Genomic DNA, 27587 nt, shown 5'->3' with positions numbered 1-27587 from the left:
ACTTGGACTTGACATTGTAATAGAAAGGAAACCATTATGATAAGACCCCCACACCATTGTTCCAGGCTGATTCTCTCTCTCTGTTTCTCTCTTTACTTTTGCTACTTAACGTCAAGTGTCTAGAGTTTTATAACATGATAGTTAGATAAGGAGAAATGGTTTCCATGTCAGCTAGCTTAGGTTTGAATCCAGCTCTACTGTGTGAACTTGGGAAAATTACTAAGGAACTTTGTCTGCACTTTCTTATCTGAACAATGAAGATAGCACACTTCCTATCCATCACACTGTGTGAGTGTGAAAAGAGATCACGTACATAAACTGAGTGACATAGTGATGGGGTCAGGGTAAAAAATTATTTTTTTCACTTAAAATTATATGACAATTATTCCATATTTCCACATAATCTTTTTAACTCTCATATTATGACTAGGTAGTAGTCCGCAATCCAAATACAAATTACTATGACTAACTCACTTCCATTTTGTTTGACAGGTCATTTCCAGTTTTAGGCCATCTAGGTAAGACTGTAATTAGAACATTTTTTCATATAAGACACATTTTGCTTCAGTCTACGGATTTCCTTTAGAAAAATCCTTGGAATGATATTTTTGGGTAAAAATATACACCTTGACATGGTTCTTGCTACATATCCAAGCATATTTTTTAGTTCATTTTTTTTTTAACTTGAACTGAGTATAGAGTTATATACCTTGCTTTTTTTCATTCAATGTTATGGCAAAGCTTTTTTTAAAAAAAAAAAATCACATATTTAGGGGCACCTGGGTGACTCAGCCGGTTAAGCGTCTGCCTTCAGCTCAGGCCATGATCCCAGTGTCCTGGGAACAAGTCCCACATCGGGCTCCCGGCTCCATGGGGGGGCCTGCTTCTCCCTCTCCCTCTGCCTGCCACTACCCCTGCTTGTGCACGCTCTTTCTCTGTCAAACACAATCTTTTGAAAAAAATCATATTTATATTTGCAATGAATGTCTCCCTGTCAAATAAATAAAATCTTTTAAAAAATCATATATTTATATTTGCAATGAATGTCTCCATGTCTTTAGCTTTCTATATCTTTTTGGATTATTTCAGATTTACAGATTTGCAGAGTACAACTACTTAAACAAATGGCATGACAAATTGTATGGCCTCTGATCTATAGACAAATACACCTCAAAAAAAAACTGTACTGATTTATATGACCACTAACAATTTATGAGTCTACCAATTTGACAACATATTCTGGAGCAATATGTGTTATCATTAAAAAGCATTTGCCAATGTTATGGTTGAAAAGGCCTCCTTAAATTTTGTTTTGATTTAAACTTTAAATTACCTGGAAGTTGAGCATTTCATGTGCTGAGTTTTAAAGCAACCCCCTATGGGTTGAGATACTGGGAAGTTCCCTGATTTGACCAGCAGTCTGATTATATTTCTTTTCTCTTTTCTTTTTTTTCTTTCTTTCTAGCCTGGTTATATTTCTGTTCGATCGGTCCAACCCCTAACTCTGGGCATTAGTTGCTTCCTCTGTACTTCTTGTAGCTGTTCTGTTTTAACATGGAATTCTATTTTTATAGGACAAACAGAACTGAGCAGAGAACATGCTATTTGGAGTTTACTTCCCCTAAGAGGAGCCCGCTGTTGAGAATACAAAGTCGCATTTGACAACAGGTCAACAAGAAGTAAGCAGAGGGAAGAGATGGTAGAGAGAATCTGGGTGCCGATGTTTTCGTTAGACCCCTGTTCCCACCCATGCCTTTGGTTGTTCAGTTACAGAAGCCAGTGCACTCTTTTTTTTTTAACATAAGCCCATCTGCATCAGATTTTCTTTCAATTGCAATCAAATGATGCAACTGATACTTCTACAAAATGCATTTAAAAATAAATTTATTTTGTCCTATGCTCCTGGCCAAAGCAGTTCCCAATTGCTATCTTCTTATCCAATTAATCAATAAATATATATTAGGCCCTTGTTATATGGTTAAAGGCCACAAAGTTTAAGAAAGTTCCTTGTGCCACAATCTAACTAGAATCCATCGTCTCTGTATTTTCCTCTCTCAGGGAATATATCTCTATTTACCTAGATAAGTTTTGATGCAGTAATTGGTTAGTTACCTCCTGTTCTCAGTTCCAAGCCTACCTTCCTCTGTTGTGTTCTGCCAGGCTCGGGCTGGACTTCAGCAAACTGCATTTACCAGCTTCCCTTGCCGGCCGGCTTCCTGTGAAGTTCAATGGTTGGGAGGCCCTAGGGGATGGGAACGGGGGAGGCAGAGAATTCTTCCTGTTTCCAGTTCCTGCATTTGTCCCTTCTGTCAGCCGCCCACAGCAGAAAGTTAGCTGCCGTTTGCAGCTCTAATACTTGGGTTTCTTTGGTATCTACCTTTCACTCTTTCTGCCTTCTAATATTTTTATAGCCAATCCCTAATATTAAATCCGCTCCACTTTCCTGACTGGACCCTGGCTCGTACAGGACTGGATACCAGGAGTGGTCCTAGGAAACAGACCACCCCCCGGATGCTGGGGGTGATTTGCTTTGAATTCAGAGCCAAACTCTTTGCCAATGGTAAATGGGAACTGGTAATCTATGGCAGGCAATGGCATATTGATTAATTTGGCCCCAACCCGATGTTGTATTCTGTTTTCCTTGGTCTGATACCCTTAGAGTCCAACTCAATGTATATTAGGTTTCTTCTAGTATAAACTTAACAAAATCTTGTGATTCTTTTGGAGTAAAGCCTTTTCCTCCAGAGCCAGACTCTGAATATGCTGGGATCTGACTCTAACTAAATAAGCCCAAAGACCATGAGAGCTGAGAGCAGTGGGGTTTAGAAAGGATAGGGAATCCCCATTCAAGACCGCTGCCTTATCTGTGCTTATTACAGGTTTTCAAGCAAAGAAAGGCTTGATACTAATCCTTAGGAACCCTAAATGTCACTGTAGTCCAGTAGTCAAAATATGGGCTTATAATGGTCAGGGGATGAAGAGCGTTTGGGCCCAGTCTCCACTCTTTATGATCTGAGCATTAATCAACATGCATTATGGTCTATTTGTGCTAGGTCTGAGCTTCCCTTGGAAGAAGCCTCTCCTATTTGATGATACCAGCCTTTCTTTGCTTGAAAACCTGTAATAAGCACAGATAAGGCAGCGGTCTTGAACGGGGATTCCTATCCTTTCTAAACCCCACTGCTCTCAGCTCTCATGGTCTTTGGGCTTTTAGCTAGAGTCAGATCCCAGCATATTCAGGGGGAGAAGGGTAGAGTCTGGCTCTGGAGGAAAAGACTTTACTCCAAAAGAATCACAAGACTTTGTTAAATTTATACTAGAAGAAACCTAATTAATATACATTGAGTTGGACTCTAAGGGTATCAGACCAAGGAAAACAGAATACAACATCGGGTTGGGGCCAAATTTAGGTAGTCCTGATATAATACACTCTCCATAGGTTTTTGGACTTAATGCTATGGTAGATTGTAAGAGCAATAGTCCCCAGGAAATTATACCATTTGTGTAGATCAGGCCCTCACGTAAGTCCCTCCCACATTGATTTTGGCCTAGCTATCTGACTTGCTTCAGCCAATGAGACATTAGCAAATGTGATGCAAACAGAAACCTGAAAACTCCTTGCACATTGGGGTTGGCCCTCTTTTTGCTCTTCTGGACCAGCTTCCATACTGAAAAAAGCATGGATAGACCTGCTGAAGGTACATGGCTCAGCCCACAGCCAGCACCAACTCCAAGACATGTGAGTGAGGCCACCTAAGACCAGCATCCTTCAAGCCATCTGTCAACTGATGGCAAATGCATGAGTGAGCCCAGCTGATGCCCTATAAAGCAGAAATGAGTTGCCCCTGCTGAACCCAGCTTAAATTGCTAACATACACAATCATAAAAGCATAAGTGAGAAACATAAGCCATAAGTTTTGTTATACAGTGAAAGCAAGCTGAAATAAATGTATGAGTTTGAGCAGCTGGGAGTGGTCTGTTTACTTAGTTGACTGAAACCTGTGCTCAACACTGACATTGAGTTGTTAGAATTTCTGTGGAATAATGTACAGGAAGGATCCTAAAGCCTTAAGGAGTTAGGAATAATGGAGTAACTTATCATGTGTAAACTGTGCATCTTTCCTCACCTTGAAAGGGCCCAAGGAATAGTCCCTTCACTAAAGCCTTGAGAAATGCATTAGAGAGGGAGCCCCAGCTACCTTGGACACTTCCAGGGGGCTGTTTTCTGCAGCCCAGGGGTGCTGGGAGGAATGCCCCTGAGATGGGCTTCCTGATTTCAGCGGAGAGGATAAGATTCCAGAATAGCAATCAGAATTCTTTACTTGTAGGAAATCTTCAGTGGTGGTTTGTCCTAAGAACTCAGTGGATGGCCAGCCTACCAAAGCATTACTTGATCTATATAATAGAAATCTGACTTGAGGTTTTCACAACTGAGAATCATAGCTTCTTCCCCAGTTCTCAGAAGGGATCCTACAACAACACCACGAATACTGTAGATCTACCTTGAAGCCATCCCCAAAGGGACTTGGGGTCATTTATGAAGGTGTCTGTGCATTGGGGGAAACGGAAATACCCAGGCTTTTCAGGGATTCCTGAACACCATTCTGAATGATACTAATCCTTAGGAACCCTAAATGTCACTGTAGTCCAGTAGTCAAAATATGGGCTTATGATGGTCAGGGGATGAAGAGAGTTTGGGCCCAATCTCTGCTCTTTATGATCTGAGCATTAAAAATGATAATTAGGACTAGTCAGCCACATAGGTGGGAGCCCGTGGTACAATGCAAATTTGAAAAAAAAGGATAGAAAATCACAACTATGGCTGAAATCGTGTACATGTCTGGACAAGGACCAAAAGCCAACAGCAAAAATGAAAACACTTGTGTTGAGACGATGAGATCATAGGTGATTTTTGTTTGTTTGGTCTTTCTCAATTCCTCAAACTCTCCCAAATGCTATTTTTGCTTCCTTTGTAAAAGGTACTTTTTTTTTTTTTAAGACACAGAACTCATCCAGCTCTTTTGTTTTTAAGGATTGCCATTACATGCTTTTTAGCCATTCATATTATGGTCATAAAAAGTAAGAATGTTACATGTAGCCATTCTCTTCCATATCAGGATGAGTCTTAGAGCCGATTGTGCATGAGGCCTCTACCCCCCCCCAACACGTTGCAGCATTGACAAAATCCTGCCCCCTCCTTGCTCTCCGGGAGCTCACAATCTAAGGGGAAGATATAACATGTGTTCAAGTCCTCATGGCTCCAAACCCAGAGAGAAAACCCACTGACCTAGGACTCTGCTGTGCTCGACAATGCACACATGTGGATATTCCATGGGTCACCTAGTACCCTGAACTTCATAGCTGCAGCACACAGACCAAATTTAACAGGATTAATGAGTTGTCGCTGCATGCAGTTACCCTTCCCCTTGACACCCACATAAGGGAACTCCACATCAAAGGCCTTGACTCGCGTCGCTGTATCACAGACAGGGACCGAGCACTGAAAGGTGGAGTTTAAAGTCAGAGAGAGGGCCAGGAAAGGAACCTTTGTTTGGGGCTTTGACCATTATGGGTACCCATCTGAAATCTTTGTAGGTACAGCACATTAGCATGACAAATTTTTTTAAATATATGCCATTGGTTTCTGAGGTTAAAAAAAATAGCATTTTTAAAAGGGAAGATGTAGTTTTAAAAAATCATTTAATATGGTGCCATTACAGGTTAAAACAAATGCTTTGTGATTTAGATCTCACAAAAATACTCAACGGCCTTTCTCCACAATTTGGAGTTGTCCACTGTGTACTTAAATGCTTTCTGTAATTAAAATAACTCAGATTCTTTCAAGATTCCACTAAGCCATATGATATGTCAATTATGGCTCAACTTTGTTTAAAGCTCTGTGAGTTCATGGACTCAATAGGCTTTTCCAGAATCCAGAAGAAACTGCAGATAAAAATAACTGTATTGGCAATTGGTCCGTTTCTGTAACTGAAAATTTCCACTCATCTTTGCTTCTGGAAATCACTTTGGAAAAGTAGGGGGGGGGGAAATTCCCTTGTTTTCAGTCTGGCAGCAAGAAGGAGCCTCAGAACACATCGGGGTCTAGGATCCGGGGTGGTCATTTTCTAAAGTGCTATAGTGCTTGCTTAGAGTCACAGGCTGCAGAGGTGAGCACCTGGATCTGGCGGAGGCCGGTGCGGGGGGCGGGGGGGCTGCCTAGCCTCCTCTGAGCACCCGTGGCCAGGTGCTGCCTCTCTTTTGTTCAGAGTCCAGAAGCTTCTTGAAGATGTCCCATCAGGTCACCCCAGCTCCTGAAACCACAGGTTCAAATCTGAGGAGAGAAGTCCACAAATAGGAAAATCAGTTTTTTGATTAGAAAGTATATAAGCTCTCAAAAATCAGATTGGAGTGAGAAAGTGCTAAAGGGAAAAAGCTCATGCATCCGAGGTCAGCATAGGTCCTAACCTTTGGTTGCACTCCTTGACCACTGCCCTGGGTCTGCGTCTTCAGTCTCTCTCTCCAGACCTATGGCAAGAGCCTTGTTCCCTCCATTCTCTGCCCGGCAGCCAGCTCGGTTCAGTTCATGGGGCTCCCCTATTCAAAACCTTTGCTCGTTCCCCATTGTACCAGACATTTCCATTGTTTCCTGCAGACTCATTCTCCTCTCTGCTCTACCCTGCTCAGGTCCCAGGATGATGACACTGAACAGCTCGTCGGGCTCTCTTTTCCCTAGCTTCCATTCCCTGCTTTTCTCTCAGGCTAGAGGATAAAGAGGATTGTAATGGGCAACGCCATGAGGTTGGGGTGTGCCTGCTTCAGCAACCTCCCAGACAGGCTGCAGACTGGCTTTATCCTTGCGGGTGGCCCTCTCCTACTGTTTCTCACCAGCCTTGTGGTAGCTCTTTCTTCCCCCTTCCCCTCCAGGCCTCGGGCTGGTCAAGTCTTCCCTGTTCTTGCCAGCTCCAGGGTGCTCTGCCTCCCCCACTGGTCTCCCCTAACCTTGCTTCTGTATTTGTAACTAATACAAACTTGTAAATGTGCCTCAGTCACCCCTCCTGAGTGTGCCTCTTGCTTTCTGCTGAGACCTGACTGAGGCACCCGTGCCTGATGAGTAAAATCTAACCCCCTTTGCCTGGAACTCCTGGCTCATAGGATGGCCCCCAATGGTCTTTCCTCTTATCTCCCACCTGGTTCTTCCTAGGCTAGGAGCCCATGCCTTTTCCCACAGATGCCCGTGTCTCCCTGCCTCCGTCTTTCCCCCGTGGTCTCTTCTATCTAGAATAGTCTGCTCTTTCCATTCTTGCCTGGTTCAAATGCTACCTCCTCCATAGAAAACCTCCCTCTTCCCTGATGATCCCCAGCCTAAAGTGATATTTTCCCCATCTCTGAACTCTCATGTAGTGTTTGTACTTCTTGTAAAGCCATAGAATACTATAAAAAAAATACACTGACTTCTGGCAGAATTAAAAACTCACGAGCCCAGGTGAATGAGGCTGTTAGAGTCTCCTCCTCCAATGCCCACCTCCCTCCCTGGAACAGCTTGGGCTCTGCGTGGGAGGAAGCTGGACGTGGGGCGGGCCTTTCCGGGGATTCCGAGGGTACGTAAAGAAGGTGGGCTTTGGGATAAAGTGATATAGTTTGAGAGCTACGTGATTTTCCGAATATGTTCCAAGAAGCATGTGTATACCTTTGAGGCCTATGCAGGGACCTATGGTAGGTGTTTATATCCCTCACTCCACTGTTTTAATCTGCTTTTGTGAGATAATAGAAAATATATGTACTGGTCTCTGCCCCGGGTTCCTGGCACAGAATTCCTAAAATCCTTGTAATTTCCTACTAGATAAGAGCACTACGAACGTCTTTTGTTCTAATGTTTGGCCTTTGAGTTCACTTCCTGACAGAGTTCCCAAATCCCTTGAAATTTCCTAGGTGATAGCACTGTCTTTAGTTGTAAAGAGATGACTCTTGGTGAGCTCCTGGATGGGGCTGGTCACCAGAAAGACCAAGCTATGATTAGAAACTTGGGATTTTCAGCCCCACCCCCTCTTGTGGGAGGGCTCGGTCCCACAAGACTGCCCTCCCCACCCCCACCCCCCATTCTCCAGGGAAGAGAGTAGGGCTAAAGATGGAGTTAATGGATGGTTATGCTTATGTGATAAAGCCTCCATAACAATCCCTGAAGTAGGCCTTCCGAGAGCTTCTGCATTGGTGAGCACACGTTGGGGCTGGGAGAGTGACACATGCATAGAGCATGGATGCCCACACACCTTGCCCTAGGCATTTCTTCCATCTGGATGTTTGTCTGCATCATTTGTCATAACCTTTTATAATAGATTGCTAAACAGTAAGTAAACTGTTTTCCTGAGCTCTGTGGACAGCTCTAGCAAATTCATCGAACCCAAGGAGGGGACGGTGGGAACCTCAGATTTATAGCTGATTGGTCAGGAGCACAGGTGATCACCTGGACTCAACCACTGGCATCTGGAGTGGGGGGTGGAGGGTGGGGAGGGCAGTCTTGTGGGACCGAGCCCTTAATGGGTGGGCTCTCATCCTATTTCCAGGTAGATAATGTCAGAATTGAGTTAAATCACAGGACACCAAGTGGGTGTCGCAGAGAATTTCCTGGTGGAGAACAAACCCCATGGATTCATGTTAGAGGTGTGTATGCACACACAGGAGGACTGAGGTTTCCCCCACTCATTACATACAGGTATTCCATCTAATATTTCCTTTATGAAAAGGTTATCATGGGAAAAGAAAGAAAAGATTGGCAACCACTGAAGAGAAAAGGGGAACGAGGCACCTACGCCATGGTGGATGTGGACGCTGTGGTCAGTTCTCAGGTGGAAGTTCCTACAGGGAAGACAAGAGTCTCACACAACAAAAGAAAACAACAAAAACACAGACATCTGATCAATTACTAGAGAGGATATAGAAATCTGGCTTCTTTAATTTTAGCCCAAATTATGCCAAATGAGAACAGTTTTTTGAATACCTTATCTCCAAATACTTGATTGTAAGAATCTTGGAGTACTAATGCTGTGTTTCATTCATCCTTACAGTTCCTACACAGCCTACCTGAGAATCATGCAATTAGCAGACAGAATGTGTTTCAGAGGAAATGAGAGAATGAATAGCACTATACTGGGAATCACAAGACCTTTTATTTTTCTGTCGTTATTTCATTTAAGAAAGTCGCTTAACACCCCTTAGTCCAAAACTTGCCATCTGTAGAATGAGGAAGTCAGGTTACGTGGTTTGTAACTGCTAACAAACCAGGTCATGATGACCAGGATAACTCTTTTTTAAAGGAAGTATAATATATATCTATGGTATCAGAATTGACTCCTGAAGCTATACTGGTTGACAGCTTGGTTGCCTGCGTGAGAGCAAGAAGCCATGGGCCCAGACCTGATCTCTTATATCCTTGGAGTATGTACCCACTCCTTCTAGGTTCACTGGGTTAGGAATCTCGTAAAGGCAACTAAGACATTGGTACATGTCCTTGAAAGAGGACTCCCTAGAGTTGATGAGGACCCAATGGAGAGTTCTATACAATGCATTTGATATGCTGGGATACAAAAGAGGTGATATATAGAATGAGAGATGAGGATAGAGAGATCATTCTTCATCTAACAAGCTCTGCTGGGTACTTAAAAATGATACATTGGGACATTTAAAAATGTATTCAAGTACCAAGAAAATTCAGAAAACATAAAAGAAGCAAACAGTACAAGCTTCCAATATATAAAGACAATGATTATGAGCATTCAAATATTTTTACTTCACTTCTTTGGGAGAAAGTGGTGTGGTGGTATACTAAAAACATGTTTTTAAATAGAGCATTAACTATATGGTAAGTATATATTTGTATCTTACCCTTTTCTTTTTTTTAATATAGAAAGCATTTCCCCATGTTATCATTCCTCAGAAACAGAATTGTAAATGGGAGTATATGCTGTACTGAGTAGAGGTTCCAGTTTTTCCCTGTTGTATCAGTCAGGATGAGACTTGATTATGCTGCAGTAACAAACAATCCCCAAATCTCTGTATAATAAACAAAAGTTTATTCCATGTCCACTGAGGGTCAGCAAGGGGCTCTGTTATCTGTAGTTACTCAGAGACCCAGGCTGAGGAAGCAATCACGACCTCAAATGTTGCTGGTTACCACGCATGGAAAAAGAGAATACAGCAAAGCACAAGTTAGCCCTTCTATCTTCTACCCAGAAATAAGACACATCACTTATGCTTATATTTAGTCGATCAAAGCAGATCACATGACCACACTTAACCACAAACTAACTGTAGGGAAGTCCAATCCTATCACATACAGAAAAGCAAGAGATCCAGGAACTCTGTGAAATTGCACAAATGACCACCACATCCCCCATGGAGAAAAATGGCAATGAGCTATCTCTTCGGCCACACTGAGTTTGATCTGAGTCTTTTAATTTTATTATATTAAAGTGAAGGACTTGAAGGCCCATCTGGGGAGACTGAGAAGTCTGGATTTGCACAAGAATAAGAACAGCAACACCTCTCAGCAACACGTCTCCCAGAGTTGCCTAGAAAGTTCGAGGCAGAGCCATGGAGTGGAAAACCCAGCTCTACACAGCTGTCACTTGAGCTTCTGAGTCCTTTTGGGCACTTCCACATGAGTTGGGTCTCATGTCAGTCTCTGGTCAATGAAGCAAAACCACCAAGCTCTTCCCTTCTTAAGCAGGAAGGGAGAATACTTATCTGAGCAGAAGTCTCATCAGACTCTCATATCAGTCTCATCAGACACATCAGTCTCATGTGTGACGGAGATGCTCAGGGCCAAGTCCCAAGACTGTGCACTAGGTAAATGTGACTAAGAGCAGGGGGGCCAGGATGCCATCTGTACAGCCTGCGACCTGACCCTGTCTCCACATAGGTGGTTTGGGGGTGAGGCAGAGCTGGGACGGTAGAGGATGGGTGTAGGAGAGAGAGAGCCCTGAGGGCCCTGAGCTGGCTGGACCCCAGTGGGGATCTGTCCTTGGACTTGGGAGCTGGGGGTAGTGTTAGAACGTTGAGAGCAAGACCAAGTACGTTCAGTGAGAGAGAAGGCACAGAGCCATGGAGAACTGGGTCAGGGACCGGCACACAGTTTCTGTAGGGCCAGATTATAAAATATTTTGACTTTATGGGCTATATGGTCTCTGCCGCAGTTACTCAACTCGGCTGGGAAGGGGTGTGAAAGTTGGGGGACAATAAGGAATCATTGAGCATGGCTGTGCTTCAGGAAAATTTTGTTTACAAAAACAGGAGGCGATTTGGCTCTCTGGCTATAGCTCACCCACTCCTTTTGACCTGACACATATCAATGGAGAGCAGAATGTTCACTTGGTCGACCATCATTTCATAGGTACTGAAAGTATAACACATCCTAGGATGTGAGAGGCTTTGAAAGGAAGAAGAAGACACTGCACCTGCTTTCTAGAAATGTATAACTCAGTCCTCTGGGAACAGCAGATCCTACTTGCTGTAAGCTATTACATAGCATAAATGTTATAATTAATATACTTCTTTTTTTAAGATTTTATTTATTTATTTGAGAGAGAGAGCAGGAAGAGCACAAGCAGGGGGAGGGGCAGAGGGAGAAGTAGACTCCCTGCTGAGCAGGGGAACCGATGCGGGGCTCAATCCCAGGATTTTGGGATCATGACCCGAGCCAAAGGTAGATGCTTAACCAACTGAGCTACCCAGGCGCCCTATACTTACTTTTAATAAATATATGACATATAGAACATTAATGTTTATAAAATGGTCCTCTGAACCTAATTTTATTATACCCAATACCTGTTTTCTCAGGATAAGAAAAAAACAGCTTAACAGTAAATGACAAATCAGGCGGAAATTTATGAAACATATAGTAGGTAATGGGTTACTATTAACTCTAAGTGAAGACATAAGTAAAAAGATGGACAAAAGATGCACAGACAGTTCCCAAAAGAAGGTAAAACCTATACATTTATGAAGATGTAAAACTTTAAAATGCAAATTAAAATAATAATGATGGGGGCGCCTGGGTGGCGCAGTCAGTTGAGTGTCCATCTCTTGATTTTGGCTCAGGTCATGATATCAGGGTTGTGAGATCGAGCCCTGCACTGGGCTCTGTGCTGGGCATGGAGCCTGCTTAAGATTCTCTCTCTCTCTCTCTCTCCCCACCCTTCCCCCCTACCCCCCTGCTCACACTCTCTCTCACTAAAAGAAAGAAAAGAGAAAGTAAGATGTATAGTTCTTAATTTTTAAATTAGCAAAATTTAAAAACAATAACATTCAGCATTGGGACAGGTGTAATGATAAAACTAGCTCTTTCATATATTGCTAGTACAAATTGGTACAACTTTTTAAGGGCAATTCAGCAATACATTTTGAGAGTCCTAAAAATGCCTATAGGTTTACCCCAGTAATTCTGCATCTTAGATTTTACCCATGGTAATAATCAGAGCTGCACACAAAGATTTATGTATAAGGCTATTAACTGTGATAAAAACATAAAACGACTCTGTGAGGTAGACATGAAATGTTCAGCAATAGGGAATTAGTAAGATAAATCCCAGTCCATGTGTACAATAAAATATGAGAGCCATTAATTATATTTTTAGCACATAATACTAATGACATAAAATTAAGTTAAAAAACTATATCAAGCTATGCGTATTATAATTTAATTTTATAAAATTTAAATACAGAAAAATGTTAGAAATTAAAGCAATATTAAGTATTAACCATGGTAATCTGTGTGCAATGGATTATAAATTATTTTTATTTCCTTTATCCTTTTTTATTTTTCATTTTTGCTCAGGAAAAATTATGTAACTTAAGAATGTTCTAAAAGTTGTATAAATTATTTATTTTTCAGCTGGCCAGCAGCTAAAATTAAGCAAGATTTGTTTTTTAGTAGTGAGACAAATTCAGTCAAAATCAGTTACTTTTTACATTTACTGCTGAATAAACTACAAGAAGCACAGACAAATGGACAGTAAGACAGACAAATCATTTCCAAACTCTTCGGTTTAATTTTATCAGGGAATTCTGGTGACAGTGTTGTTCTCCTCCCTCCATATTTACTCAGCCATTCATAATTTCAAAACATATCAAGTGCAGGACGCTGATACCACACATGTCCTTTTGTTGCTGAAAGAGGCAGTGAGCTGAGCGGAAAACCCTAAATAGTCTGCGCACACATCTGGAGTGGCAGGTTCATGGCTGAATGGGTTTGAGAGAGAGCCCTGGCCTCTCGGACAAATCTGTGACCAGATAATAGAGAGTCACATACTTCTATTTTTTTAAGGCTCAGGGAAGTCTGACAAATTCATTTGCTCCAGCCAAAACTGCCCCCCTCGTGTCTTGGTGCCTGTGATGATTAATTTTCTGTGTCAATTTGGCTAAACTATTGTACCCAGTTAGTATAGATGTCGCTGTGAAGGTATTTTGTAGATGTGATGAACGCTTGCCATCAGGTGACTTTACATAAAGCCGATTACGTTCTAGAATGTGGGTGGGTCTCCTTCAGTCAGTTGAAGAGCAACAACCGAGGTTTCCCAGAGGAGAAGCAATTCTGCCTCAGACTGTAATATAGAAATCCCACCTGAGTTCCCAGCCTGCCTGCCTACTCTACGGATTTTGGATTCCATATTTCAAGTCTTAGCTGAACTTCCAGCCTGTGACCCTGCCCTACAGATTTCACACTTGCCAGTCTCTGAGTGGTTCTGTGGTTGTTTCCCTGGAGAAGCCTGAGGTACTCCTCCCTCAACGACAGGTATCAAGCTCTCTTAGCTACCCAAACAATGAGCCGCAGACCCATCCCCTTTCCATTCCTCAAATCAGGATTTCCATGTCCTGCTCCCTCTTCTTCATGGGGGATAGTCTCCAAAATACTAAATGAGTTCTCCATAGGGAGTTAACAACTGGTGAGTAACTTTCTAGGGAGGAACTTAAAAAAAAATCTACTGAAATCTAACACTTTGGTATTTGTCTTGACAAAATCATAAAGCATTGTGATAAGTAAAAATGAGCCATCTTTTTCTTTTAATATCCCACCACCATTGATCATTGTCAATTTCTACATTTGAATCAATCTGCAAATAACTTTGAATGCAAATGGAACACGTAGAACACAGCATAATGTGTCAGCATTATCGAAGTGTTAAAGTACGTATGTACATGACAAAGACAAACAGAAACAGAGATAAATACAAAACTGTTTTTTGAAAAAGAGCATCTATTCCATGTTTGGCAAATATATGGCCAAGATCTATGACTTCTCCCCATCCCCCACCCAAAGCAGACATCATTCATCAATCACCACACTCCCTGCCTACAAATGGTCTCCCAAACCATCCTCATCTCTGCCTTAGCCACCTCCTGAACCTGACAGGGGGCCTGTTTGCCCTTCTGCTCTTGGTCCAACCTTCTAGGTTTACGGGTGACAAAACTGAAGCCCAGAAAGGGGGTAGATCTTACCTAAAATTGTATAGCTAGCTCACAGAAAAACTTGAATCTAAATCGCTTGAATTTTAATCATGACCTCTTTTTTATAAAAATATTTTAGGCATACAACAAAGTATAAAAATAATATCAACATCTGTGTATCCACCACCCAGAATAATATCATCAACCTTTGTGTGCCCACCCCCCAGAATATCAACATCTGCATACCCACAGCCCAAAATATCAACATCTGTGTACCCACCACCCAGAATATCAACATCTGCATGCCCACCTCCCAGGATAATATCAACATCTGCATACCAACCCCCCAGAACATATCAACATCTGTGTGCCCACCACCCAGAATAATATCATCTGTGTGCCCAACCCCCAGAATATCAACATCTGTGTGCCCAACCCCCAGAATATCATCTGTGTGTCCAAACACCAGAATAATATCATCAACATCTGTGTGCCCCACCCCCAGAATAATATCGACATCTGCGTGCCCACACCCAAAATATCATCATCAATATCTGCGTGCCCATCTCCCAGGATAATATCAACATCTGCATACCAACCCCCCAGAACAATATCCTCAACATCTGTGTGCCCACCACCCAGAATAATATCATCAACATCTGCGTGCCCACCACCTAGTTGAAGAGGTTAAATTTGGTGTTTATAATTTCCATGCTGTTTTTGTACTTTTACGCCACGTAACTGTTTGCATAAACACTACGTGGAGGTTCTTTGCATGCTTTTAAACTCTGTAATTGCCAACATATTGTCTATATCTTTCTGAAATCTATCTTTCCTCTCAAAATTATATTTTTCAAAGTTATCCATCTCAGAAACACATCCAGTTCTTGTGCTTTCATTTCAGTTGCTATATATACTTCCTATACACTTGTTCTCCTGTTGATTCACATATGATTATTTCTAATTTGTTGCTCTTGTAAATAATAGTACCAGGAACATTCCTATGTGAGTCCTCTGTGATCTATACCTAAGCGGTCCTGACCTCTTTACAGCACACCACATATTCTAAGGTAAGTGCCAGGGGGATGAGGAAGAGAGAAGAGGAGCATCATTCTCTCACCTCCTTGACTCTCCCTTCCCCAGGTTGGAAGGTACAAAGGGTAACTATATATAATTGCTTGGGGGGGAAGATAATTAGTCTAATTTCTTTAATTTGACTTTTGGCCAAGATATTTACTTTATTTTGAATTTCAGATACCACTAAAAAAGGGTATGAGATCTTTCTTGTTTATAAGGAGATGTATTGTTTAAAAATGGTTGTGAGGGGCACCTGGGTGGCTCAGTCGTTACGTGTCTGCCTTCGGCTCAGGTCATGATCCCAGGGTCCTGGGATCGAGCCCCGCATCGGGCTCCCTGCTCAGCGGGAAGTGTGTTTCTCCCTCTCCCACTCCCCCTGCTTGTGTTCCTGTTCTTGCTATCTCTCTCTCTGTCAAATAAATAAATAAAATCTTTAAAAAAATAAAAATGGTTGTGATACCCTGTTAATCCAAAGAAATCACTCTATTAACAGTGCAATATTCAGACCACACGGGGGCCATAGGGTGGGACATTTAGAGTGGTTGCAAGCCTTTGAGCATTCCTCAGGTCCTCAGATAGACAGCTCTGCCTTTGTTACTCAGACTCTAATCTCTTTTCTTTTCTTTTTTTTTTTTTAAGATTTTATTTATTTATTTGAGAGAGAGAGAGAATGAGAGATAGAGAGCACGAGAGGGAAGAGGGTCAGAGGGAGAAGCAGACTCCCCGCCGAGCAGGGAGCCCGATGCGGGACTCGATCCTGGGACTCCAGGATCATGACCTGAGCCGAAGGCAGTCGCTCAACCAACTGAGCCACCCAGGCGCCCTCTTTTTTTTTTTTTCTAATCTCTTTTCTGACAATACTTTCTCTCTAGGACAGAGGCTACATATGGTCACTGATAAGCTCAATTGGCCTATGGACATATTTTATTTGCTTTGGTATCTGAAATACTTTCAGGCAACATTTAATAACTAAGACATTTTATATAAAAATCTGGATTTCCATCTTCTCTGACAGCTTTAGGCTAGTGCTAAATTGACAGGGAATATGCCCGCCAATTTGTCACCATTCCCGATCCAGTTATAGAATGTCCTTTTTACTCATTTCAGCACCTGCCTGGCCCTGTGGGCATCTGAGTTTACCACCTCTGCTCTCAAGCCTTTCACCATGTCTTCCTCATGCTGAGCAGTTGAAGGAGACACTTATACAGAGACTAGAGCTCATGAAACTCAGACAAATGCTGAGGCCGCTCCCATGGAAACTCACCTGTAGGCAAAATGGACCGATCTATAGGAACACATGAGTTTTGTTTCTCAAGAAACAGATGTTTCAATCAGGAGAGCCAACATTAATCTGAAGCTTTCCCGAGTCAAGAAAATCTCACTGCTGATCCAGAGAAACACAGCATAACTGGACCTCAAGAACAGTCCAGGCCTGAGCTGCATCTGTTCCTTGGCTCTGTGCCCAGGGATGAGTACTGTGTTAGGACGATGTATTTTCACGAGCGGCTCTCAGGGAGGTGGTGGGAGGTGGGAGGGTGCAGGGCCTCATTTCACTCCTTCCAGTCATATTGTGTGCTTACGAGTTGCCATGTGTTCTGTATCAGCCAGATGCAGACCCTGGTATTGAAGGCTTTCTAGAGTTATCTTTACAGTTGATGTCTCTGGAATTTGACATATATATTCAGCAGAATTCTAAAATGACCAGTTCTGAATATTTTGAGTGGCTGATAACAAAATTATTTAGAAATTTCTGTGAGTTGCCTATAATTATGGTGAACTCACGAATTCATGTGTCACACCACACGATTCCTAGATTACAAAAGGAAAGGCGGCTCTCTCAAGAAAGCCAGAAATAACTCTTCGCGCACTATGACCCAGGTCTGTGGGTCCCCAAAACACCATTTCTCCAGGGTCTCAGCTTTCCATCCAACCAGCCTCAATGGTCTTAGCAACCCCAATTCTCCTGACCTCCACATCACATCTTTTTCTACAAATTATAGCTCCAAGCGTGTCAGCCTCCTGAAGAGACTTCTGCTCCCTGAGCATGGCAACCTTGACCCACAGCCACGAGCAATGTACTTAGTAATTGTTGCAAAACCATGAGCTGTTGGTTGCTTCACAGTTGAATATCTTGCCTTGCTGTTAAGTGTTAACCATGTTTCTAAGTATGTGAGCCCAGGTGTCCTGTGCAGGAGTACTTAGGAATAGAGACAGACCAAAGGCTATACAACGCTTCTGTGGTTGTCCAGCAGACACCTTTTTTCCTCCCAAGAAAGGTCAGAACAACATAAGCTTACAACGGCAGCTGGCTGAAATGCCACTCAACAGGAAGATTCTGTACAGGCTGAAACTATTCAGTTGCCCTTTGTGCATTCATAGAACAGGGGCTATTTCTTAACTCAAGCTGGGAGAGAAAACAGTAAGAAAAATCATGACTACTCACAGCTTTGTCCACTTCCCTCCTTACGGTGGTGTCAGATTTTTTTGTTGTGTCTGAAAAAGAGAAATCCCCAGTGATGGGATAAGATTAACGAGAAAAGTCTTCTGTTTCTAGACTAAAAGATGGCAGAACAAAAAGTTAATCCAATAAATCACATGTATAGAAGCCCAAATGTGCTCTGTGGCTTGGCTTGAGACCTCAGGCTGAATGATAGAGTAAAACTGTACCCTTGGGTGAAAATTGCAAACAAAGCAGCCCTCTACTTTCCACTCCTTTCTCAGCCCCTGGTCCCAGGCACTCAAAGGCCAAGGGACTGCTGATTTGGGTATTCAGCCCAGGAAACGTCCAGCTTCAGAATTCTCTCTCCCTTTTCTGCTTTGCTCTTGACGGCCACTTCCCTCCTGTCTGCCCTACACAGAGCAAGAGGTCTCATCAATTAATTTACACTAGGATGTAAATGACAGATACTTTTCAAAGCAACTTGGGGAGTAGAAGCACAAATTTACATAATAGGATGCTGCTCACCACTGTTCCCCTGGTTTCATCTTTCTCAACTGCTAACGTCACATGTTCCCCCACTCTGATTTTCTTCCAGAGCTGAATGCTCATGTCCTGCAGTTGCCTGGGTTTCTGAACTCAGTGCATCCCTAATTCTGCCTTTGCTTTGTCCACCAGATTTTTAGGAACGCCCTCATGACAATACTGACCTTGGCCTGGACTTTGCGGGCCTCCATCTAGCATTGCCATCTCCTCTAAGAGGATTCCCATATGAAAGAAGCCTAAGAGTGAACCCATAGAAATTGCCCTTGCATGGCGGAGCTTCAGGGCAATCCTCTCTAATGCTTGGGGTTAGTGGTGCCATTCTGTGGTTCTTATGCAACCATTAGCCAACATATTTGGGCTTTGGTTTAAATCCCTGTAAAGTCTTGGCTCAGTCTTTTAAGGCAGTGCCATTCAAAGTGTAGAGTCCATGGGTTAGTGGTGGAAGGTGACCTATTGCTTACCAGCCCCCAATGAGACACTTATAGAGATCTAGTGCAAACATTTAGAAACTCAGTTCTTTTGGGTGGAGACTCTCTCCTTCCATTGCCCAAAATAATACTTACTCAGATTGGGCCAATTTTTTCTTAAGCATTTTGGTAACAAAGTCACTTCCCATTTTACAGCTAGAAAAATGAAAACTTCTCAAAGAAGTTAGGTAATTCATACAAGATCACAGAGCCAATATGTGGCAGCATAGGGTGCAGAACTAGCCTTCTGACCCTGGCTTGAAGCTCTGTTCATGGTGTCAGCCATTCTCAACCCTCTTCCATGACACATGAGTCTGTGTGCATGGCAGATGCATTTCCACATGTGTGTCCGAGTGCCTCCCACGAAAGCAAGCAGATCCCGGTGCGTGTGAGTTGTGGAGTGGAGGTGGAGGGTGGGCATTATATAGGCAGCCATGATTTCACTCTGGCTCATTAAAAACAAAAAGGGAATCATTTGCAAATTTATTCACTTAACTCTCATTAGCAACAAGTGTCTCCCACCACAGTTGGTACCTGAGCCTTGCATCCGGCTTGGAACTACAGATACCCTCACTCACCTTGAGACTGGGATGAAGGATGAGGGGAAGAATTTTTTCTGCTCTACCTGTGAGTGTGACCGCATTTCATTCTTCCAAAGAGAGTAGGGACAGAAAACTCTTGCTCATTTCTGAGGTAACTAAAGGGATCTCAGGCCCCAGGCCCGGAACTAGGTATAGATCTGTTTCTTAGCGGTGTGTTTAGGGGAGGTAAAAGATGGCAGAAGGTAGGATTCTCACGAGGGGCACCTGCCATGGCTCTCTGAGGTCACAGACTTGCAGAAGTGATCCTGTTTAGTTAAAGTTCTATCAGATGCTGTAAGTCCTCCTTTATGGTGAGATGCCCTTCTTCTCTGTTTCTACCATTTCTCTCTTTTTTTTTTGTTATGTTATGTTAATCACCATACAGTACATCATTGGTTTTGGATGTAGTGTTCCGTGATTCATTGTTTGCGTATAACACCCAGTGCTCCATGTAGTACATGCCCTCCTTAATACCCATCACCAGGCTAACCCATCCCCCACCCCCCTCCCCTCTAGAACCTTCAGTTTGTTTCCCGGAGTCCATAGTCTCTCATGGTTCGTCTCCCCCTCCGATTTCCAACCCCTTCATTTGTCCCTTCCTTCTCCTGATGTCCTCCATGCTATTCCTGATGTTCCACAAGTAAGCGAAACCATATGATAATCAACTTCATTTCTCTCTTTTTCTTTTCCCCTTCCTCCTCTTTTCCTCCCTCCCTTCTTCACTTCTTCCTTCCTCCTCAACCCTCACCCTCCCTTACTGTTGACAATAATTCCTCAGATTTTATAGTAGAGGGTTTTGCGGTTAGCACCCAAGTTGATGCATACATAGGGCAATGGACAGAGCATGATAATATCTTATGGCAGAAGAGAATACAGAAGTTAGACTGTAAATGTAGCATGACAACCACCTAAAAGCCCCCCAATTCTCAAATAGTGGCCACCCCAAATTCCTAGTGAATTATCCCCACATGTCATTTCTTTTCTATAGACAAGGCCATGTGTAGACTTTGGGAGGAGCTCATTGGGTGCTGACAAAGGAACAGTCTAGGAAAGCACTAGACAGTCTGCAGATATTGTGGCCAGGGTTCAAAGTTTGCACAGCAGGACTGGGTGGGTGACAACAGGGCAGGATGAGGAGGGCCTCCCGGGGAGCTGCTGAAAGACTTCAGGGCACCATCAAAACAGGTGCTCTTCCTGTCCCTAAATGGCCTCACACACTTTTCTCCTTTCCTTGCGGACCAGGCGATTCAGATTCCTGGGGCTGGGGGGAAGGCTCAGCCCAGCTAACACCCAGGCTGGGGAAATGAGGGATGAGAACCGAAGGAATCCTCTGAGGTGATCTTGGTACCCTCTCACCCATGAACTCTGACCACAGAGCCGTCTGCACTGCCAAAGTAACACTGATCTCATGAGGCTAATGACACTTCTTGGCTCAAAGAACAAAGCAAACTATTTTAGCACAGGAACAAAACATTCCTTTTAAAATACTCAGTATGAGGATTTCGGCTCACTGAAGACTAGAGCCATTTTCTTCTGGGGGAAAGACCATCAGGACGAGCCCCCTGAGCCCAAAGCGATGCACAAGCCCTGAGGAGATTCATGTGAAACTGGGAAGCTGTAGGCCATTGGGACAAAGCAGAGCCTCACACTGCAGACACCCAGTCCATTTGGTTACCTTGAATAAAACTCACCTTTTCTAAAGGAAAGCTTTTGGAAGAGCTGTTTTCTTAAGCCTATCATTGTAGCTACGAACATCAAAGCAATGACGAAGGAAGGGATGAAAACATGAAGCAGCCGATTTGAAGAGGTGTCAAGTTCTTTGCCACCTGGATGAAAGAAAAGCACCAGAATCCCATTACATGGTAGCTTAGAGGTAAACCAACAAGTTGGCCAGCTGAGTAGGTTACAACCAACACAGCCGACGTACAGCGAGGATTTATTCCATGCCAGGTTCTGATCTGTGTGTGCCAGATGTACTGGCTCGTTTACTTCCTACATCCACCCCATGTGGCAGGATTTGCAATGACCCTCATTTCACTGGTGAAGAAAATGAGGTGCAGAGAGTCTAGGAAACTTTCCCAAAGTTACGCTGTAAGAGACAGAGCTAAGATATAATCTAGGCTGTCTGGTTCCAGATTCTGTGTTTTTCATCATTCTGATACATCTATCTGTCTGTCTGTCTGTCTATCTATTACCATCATCATCATCATCATCATTTTTCTTTCTAGTAGGTTAGTCCCTCAATTCAAACATGTCCTCTCCCTCTACTGTCAAGCACTCGCAGCGCTCAGAATCTATGCCAATAGTCGTTCAATTTCAAGGATTAACAGGATCGTTTTGGAAAAACACAATATTGTAGACAGTGTTAACATACAAAATCCAGTCATTCATTCATACCTTAGTATGAATGACTGTGATGAGTCCTTTCCTTGGTTCAGCTAATCAGTGTTCTGGCACTGAGGAAAAGGTGAGTTTGGTAGAGATGTGGATGAGAGGAGCAATTTTGGAGACAGGGGAAGGCCTTGTAGAGGAGAGCTCTGGGTATCTATAGGTTAGAATAAGGGCTCCAGACTGACAATGGGGAGGGCTGGAGGGGGCTTCATAATAGGAGGTAGAAGAGTACCCAAAGTAAACTGTGCCCTTTCCAAAAGCCTGAATTTGCCCCATGGAGTAACTTATACAGAATAAACACAAGAGCCTGGTCCAGGAAAAATCTGGCAAAACTGCTCGTGAGGAAGGGCTCGGTCCTGCCAACTGCCTTCCCTCCCCCCATCTCAATGCCATCTGAGAATCATAGATCGTTTTAGCTGAGAAGAAATCAGACATCATTTAATCTGAGCCCCTCATTTTAGAGTTCAGGAAGTAAGGCTCAGGGATGCTAAATAATCTATCTGAGGTTATCACTGCTAAAGAAGGGACAGAGCCAGGATTGCAAGCCTGGATCTGTTTGATCCAAACCTCAGGCCCCACAGATATTTGTCTCTATTGAAAACAGTGTGGTGAACAGTAAGGAAGAAAGGATTCAGAAGCCTGGCTCATCTACACAGTGGATAACCCACACCAACTACAACTGCTCCTTTACTTTTAGGAGGTGCTTATTAAGCACCACTGCAGTAGCACTGTGAGTCAGGGAGCCCTGGGACCTTCAGTGTCCTCACAACAGGAGAAATCCCTACCTTAACACCTCTGTGCAAACCTGTTGTGTCCTTTGCAGGTTACCTTCACAGCTCCTTCCATGTACAGAAGCTCTACTCACCCCTGGAGACTTTCTGACAATGCACACTAGTCTGTTTAGCCTGTAAGTATTTGGAGTGCAAAGACTTCACCTAAGTCACCTCAAAATCCCCTATAGAGCCAAGTACCATCTACATTAAAGATGTCAATAAGGATTTGGGGGGCTTAATTAATCATCTGTGTACCTAGTCTACCCGGCCCGATCCTCCCTGTCCTTAGTCACCTTGTGGCAGACTGATGCTTATCCCTTAAATCCCTTTTCCCTTTCTTCCCTATGAGGGCATTAGCCGGACACACGGCTTAAGACTACATTTTGGAGCCTCCCCTGCGGTTAGGTGTGACCAACCATGAAAACTAAGTTCAAGTCATGGGTCTTCTGAGTCTTGGCCTTAAGACATTGGATATGTCTTCCACCACTCTTTTCCCTTTCTGAAACATGGATGTAGTAGTCATCCAGCTTTGACAATTCAACAGAGACAACATTCTACAGAATGGGGGAGCAACAAGATGGAAAGAACCCAGAAAGAACAGAATATAGGTATTTCCCGGCTCTGAATCACCTTCTATCTCTGAATATTACATAAGAGAAAAATATGCTTCTGTCTTGTTGGAGTCGTATTTTGAGGTCTCTCTGTTGTGGCAGCTTAGTCTATATCCTTATATTCTTACAGATTGTTTTATAGTAATTAGATGTTACCTAACAATGATATGACGATGCAATGGGAAAACCATGTTTTATCCTTGCCACAGTCCCACGCACTCTTGCTAGAGGCATGATATTTTTCCCCATTTCCCCGCTTTACGAGTGCTGAGGACTTTGCCAGCATGTTTCGTTCAATCCCCACAATCATGCTCTAACGTATCTCTCATTATTTACCCTTATTCTACAAATGTGAGACCAAGTTCTAGGATGTCTCAGTTATATGTTCATGTTCTCAAAGCTAGCAGTAGTAGAGAGAGGATTTAAAGGTCAAGTCAGGGTTGGCTTGATGGTTAAGCGTCTGCCTTCGGCTCAGGTCATGATCCCAGGGTCTTGGGATCGAGCCCCGCATCGGGCTCCCTGCTCGGCGGGGAGCCTGCTTCTCCCTCTCCCTCTACTGTTCCCCCTACTTGTGCTCTCTCACTCTCTCTGTCAAATAAATAAATAAAATCTTAAAAAAAAACTATTAAAGATCAAGTCAGTTTGACTTCACAGCCCATGCTCTTGACCACTGTCAGAGAGTCCCCTCCAGGTCTCTTGGGTGGGCTTCACTTCCCACCCCACAAGAATGTTGCTAGAGTTACCTCCTGTCTCCAATTTCATCACATTTCTTCATGAAAATGCAACAACTGGCCAAGAACAAGAACCCTGTTTTGAAAAGAGAATGGTCTCATTGACCTTTCGTTTCTGGTTAAAAGTTAGGCTGTTCAGTCACATCCTAGAGCCACTGGAGCACCTCCCACCACCAGACTCTCACTGCAGTATATGCTTTGTTCACTGACTTCTGGAGAAGATTGCAGCGGGTCAGAGAAGTCAGCAAGGAGCAGGCCAACTGATGAGAATAAGTAGAAAGGAGACAGTCATAAAGTAACTTAAAAATCCCTTTGAGAAACAGAAGTGAGGAACCGTGGGAGGATGTGTGACTTTGGCCTCTTGCTGCTGGCATTTGGACCACAAACTAGGGGATCATTTGACTGCCGAGACCTGGCTGCCCATACAGTCTGGCAGCTGGGGTAATGGGACTGGAATTATCAAGACTAATCCTCCAACCCACTCATCTGTCATTTACTGAGCACTTGGTAGGGGCAGACCGCTCCGTTTTTGCTTTAGTCTGGGTATAAAGAAGACCCATGTGAACAATTCAAATACATGGAAAATAAAACAGCAATGAAAGATAAAAGACATGTATAGTCACAGGCAAACAAAGTCATGGTGCATGTCATCAGTCTTAGGAGGAGAGAGAAGGTAAAGACCTCTTGTGCCCTGGAGTTATCTAAGCTGCTCTGGAGAGAGGGTGGCCTTGAAGTTGGTGAAGAGGAGGATTATGTTTTATGTGGGAAAGAAATCATGGAGGTGAGAGACGTGCAGGCAAGTTCAGAGAGCACGTGGCGAGGAAGGGGAGCTGACTGGAGCCCAGGAGCCCTGCCAGGGGGTAGTAGCATGGATACAACTCTGAGAATCCTGTTAGAAGTGAAGCCATTAGAAACACCTCATTTTTAGGGTCAACTTTGAGTAAAAACAGTGAATTAGGCAAGTTGGTCTTCCAACACTCTCCGTCTCTCTTTCTATCACAGTGAAGATCCGCAGACTTGTCATTTTACGAAAACTGAGCTATAACTAACTCATACTAGAACTTTAGAGGCATTTAAATGCTAATAATCACAGGGGAATTTATTTTTCTCGGAATTGCTTACTTAATTGTCCTTTGCTGTGTGGAATCTCCTGCCTGGTTAAGTGCAAGCCAGTACTTTGGATGGAATGTGGTTTTCCAGAAGGGTCAGGGAAATAGGGGCCTGGGTAAGATGAATTTAGAAATAACTAGGATCTAGGCTTTGCCCCACTGATTACATCAGTACCTTTTTCTTTGTGGTAGAGAAGTGGAAGGGCACACTGACCATTCCTCTGGAAACCTTGAACTAGTGAAAAGTTACAACTGAAGTCATGTGGCCCTTCTTTCCATGGAAGCCAATGTAGCTGAATGCAGAGTCAACAGTCATGGGAGGGGCCTGTGGGGTCTGCATCAGTTCAGGATCTTCTAGGATATCACTCATAAATGCAACTGGCAAAGAGATAAAGAGATCTTTGTGCACTTAGAGATTTTTCAGCCTAGATTTACCCGTGCTTCCCAGAGTTGTATCCATGCTACTAGCCCCTGACATGGTTCCTGGGCTCCAGTCAGCTCCCCTTTCTCACCACGTGATTATCTGATTTGTGTGACTTCCATGCTCAGTAATAACAATGAAAAGGTAATTGTGACAACTCAGTCTGTTCAGGGCAAGAAGGCTCAGTTCTCTCAGGCCTGAGAGTCAGAGTCACCAAGTCTCCTCCCCAAACCCCAGGGAAGCAAACTGTTCCATCTGAAGTGTTGAGTGAGGGAAATCTAGGATGTACAGTGGATGAGAGAGATCTCAATTATCAGTTATGGCTTGGGATCGGCTGTAGCAGCAGGCACTGTAGCTTGTTCTATGAACTCTTGCACAGGAAATCTCCTGAAGAGATCATGGCTGCTTCCCAGCCTGAAGGCTTAGTCACGGTGGACTTAATGTGAGGTTGTAGGTGAGCTTGAGCAGGTGCAAGGGACAGACCACTGCGGTCTTGCCTAACTGCCTCTCGGCTTCACCTCTAACTTCAGCCACGGCTTGGTAGAAGTCTAGGTGGACTTCCTTCACCTCACCTGGGTACTTTGCTTTCTGTCCTGGGATGACTCTGACACTGCAGACGCTGGGGCGGGGCGGGGGGGGTCTCACTCAGCCACATGCATGCATAGCTCACAGGGGGATGGAGTGTACACTTCTGGACACTACTGTCAATCTATACGGGTGAAACCACCTGACGTGCTTTGAGTGAGCATCTGAGGAGGTCATCTGTACACTTCCCAGGTGGTCCTTGGGTATCTGAGCTCCTGTTTTGCCAACAGCAACAACTTTGATAATGTACCCTTATATTTACTTTTCCTTCTTCCCTGTCTGAATCTCCTACACCTCTCCCTTCTGCTCCCTGAGGTCACCACCTAAATACTTACATGCTACACAAGCTCCTATCATAGGCTCTGTTTTGTCTAACTAAGACAAAGGGCAAAAAGTGTAATACAATGACAACACAGTAAATTTTCTATAAAGTCAAATTTAAGCAGTACTAGGGACTGTCCTTTATTCAAAGATTATATCCTTTGCTGGTATGTAGCAGAATACCGACCCCCCTCAAAGATGTTCATGTTTGAATCCCTGAAACCTGTGTATGTGTTACCCCACATGGGAAAAGGGATTTTGCTAATGTGATTCTATTCAGGACCGTGAAATGGGAAAAGGAACCTGAATTATTGGGTTGGGGGAAGGAATGGAATGTAATTACAGGGGTCCTTACAAGGTGGAAGAGGGAGGCAGGAGAATTAAATAAAGATGTGATGACACCGAAGCAGAGGTCTGAGGGATGTAGTTGCTGTTTCTGCAGGTGGAAGAAGGGACCATGAGCCAAGGAATGCAGGTGGTCGATAAAAGCTGGAAAAAATGAGAAAAGGAACTCTCCCTTAGAGCTCCTGCCATCCTATCAACAATTTGAACCCAGCAAAGCCCCTTTGGGATTTCTGATTTTCAGAAGCGTAAGCTAATAAATTCATGTTGTCTTAAGCCCACAAAGTTTGCAGTAATTTGTTATAGGAGCACTAGGAAACGTACGATGTGCTTGGTGATAAGATGACCTGTCTCTTATGAAAGATTTTTGATACTAGATGTTAGTTGCTCTTATTTGGCAAATAAAAAAAAAATTGCCCTGGTGTATGAAGTTCTAAAGGTGGGACTCAGCATAATCAGGAAAGACTCCGCAAGGCTTTACAAAAGGCCAGTTTTCCTCGGAAACCCCATAACCACTTGACTATCAGCAAAGCCAGCAAAGTAATATTCATCCTGCTGACTCCTTGCACTGCACCTGAGTCACAAGGGTTAGCTTTTGTGCTGGATAGTTTCTGTTTCCTGTTCAGATCCATTCTCTACACTTCCACACTGTGCTCTGAGCTCTGAGCCGTTGACCTTTACGGAACACATCAGCAGACTCCCTTGTTCTCTGACTTCCAGGTGGCTTCAGCCAATAGGAGGCACCAGCAGGAGATT

General features: G+C 43.5%; 1 protein-coding gene across 3 annotated transcripts in view; it reads right to left on the bottom strand.

The window, feature by feature from the left end:
- Positions 1-1042: 1042 nt before the first annotated feature.
- PDCD1LG2 (programmed cell death 1 ligand 2) overlaps positions 1043-27587 on the bottom strand; it is a 59511-nt gene continuing 32966 nt past the window's right edge. For 2 of the 3 annotated variants that reach the window (XM_025891658.2, XM_073878167.1), the window contains 3 exons: positions 21239-21373; positions 17960-18009; positions 1043-6331 (listed from right to left, as the gene is read on the bottom strand). In XM_025891658.2, coding sequence (XP_025747443.2) covers positions 6326-6331; positions 17960-18009; positions 21239-21373 — 191 coding nt within the window. In that variant the 3' untranslated portion in view covers positions 1043-6325. The remainder of the gene's footprint in view (positions 6332-17959; positions 18010-21238; positions 21374-27587) is intronic. The other variant, XM_073878166.1, reaches the window with a different exon arrangement.

The sequence above is a fragment of the Callorhinus ursinus genome, unplaced genomic scaffold (genome assembly GCF_003265705.2).
Source record: "Callorhinus ursinus isolate GAN/ISIS: 27379988/994484 unplaced genomic scaffold, GSC_fseal_2.0 scaffold28, whole genome shotgun sequence".
NCBI lineage: Eukaryota > Metazoa > Chordata > Mammalia > Carnivora > Otariidae > Callorhinus > Callorhinus ursinus.
The sequence above is the reverse complement of the archived record's forward strand: the minus strand, read 5'-3'. Positions and strand labels throughout refer to the sequence as shown.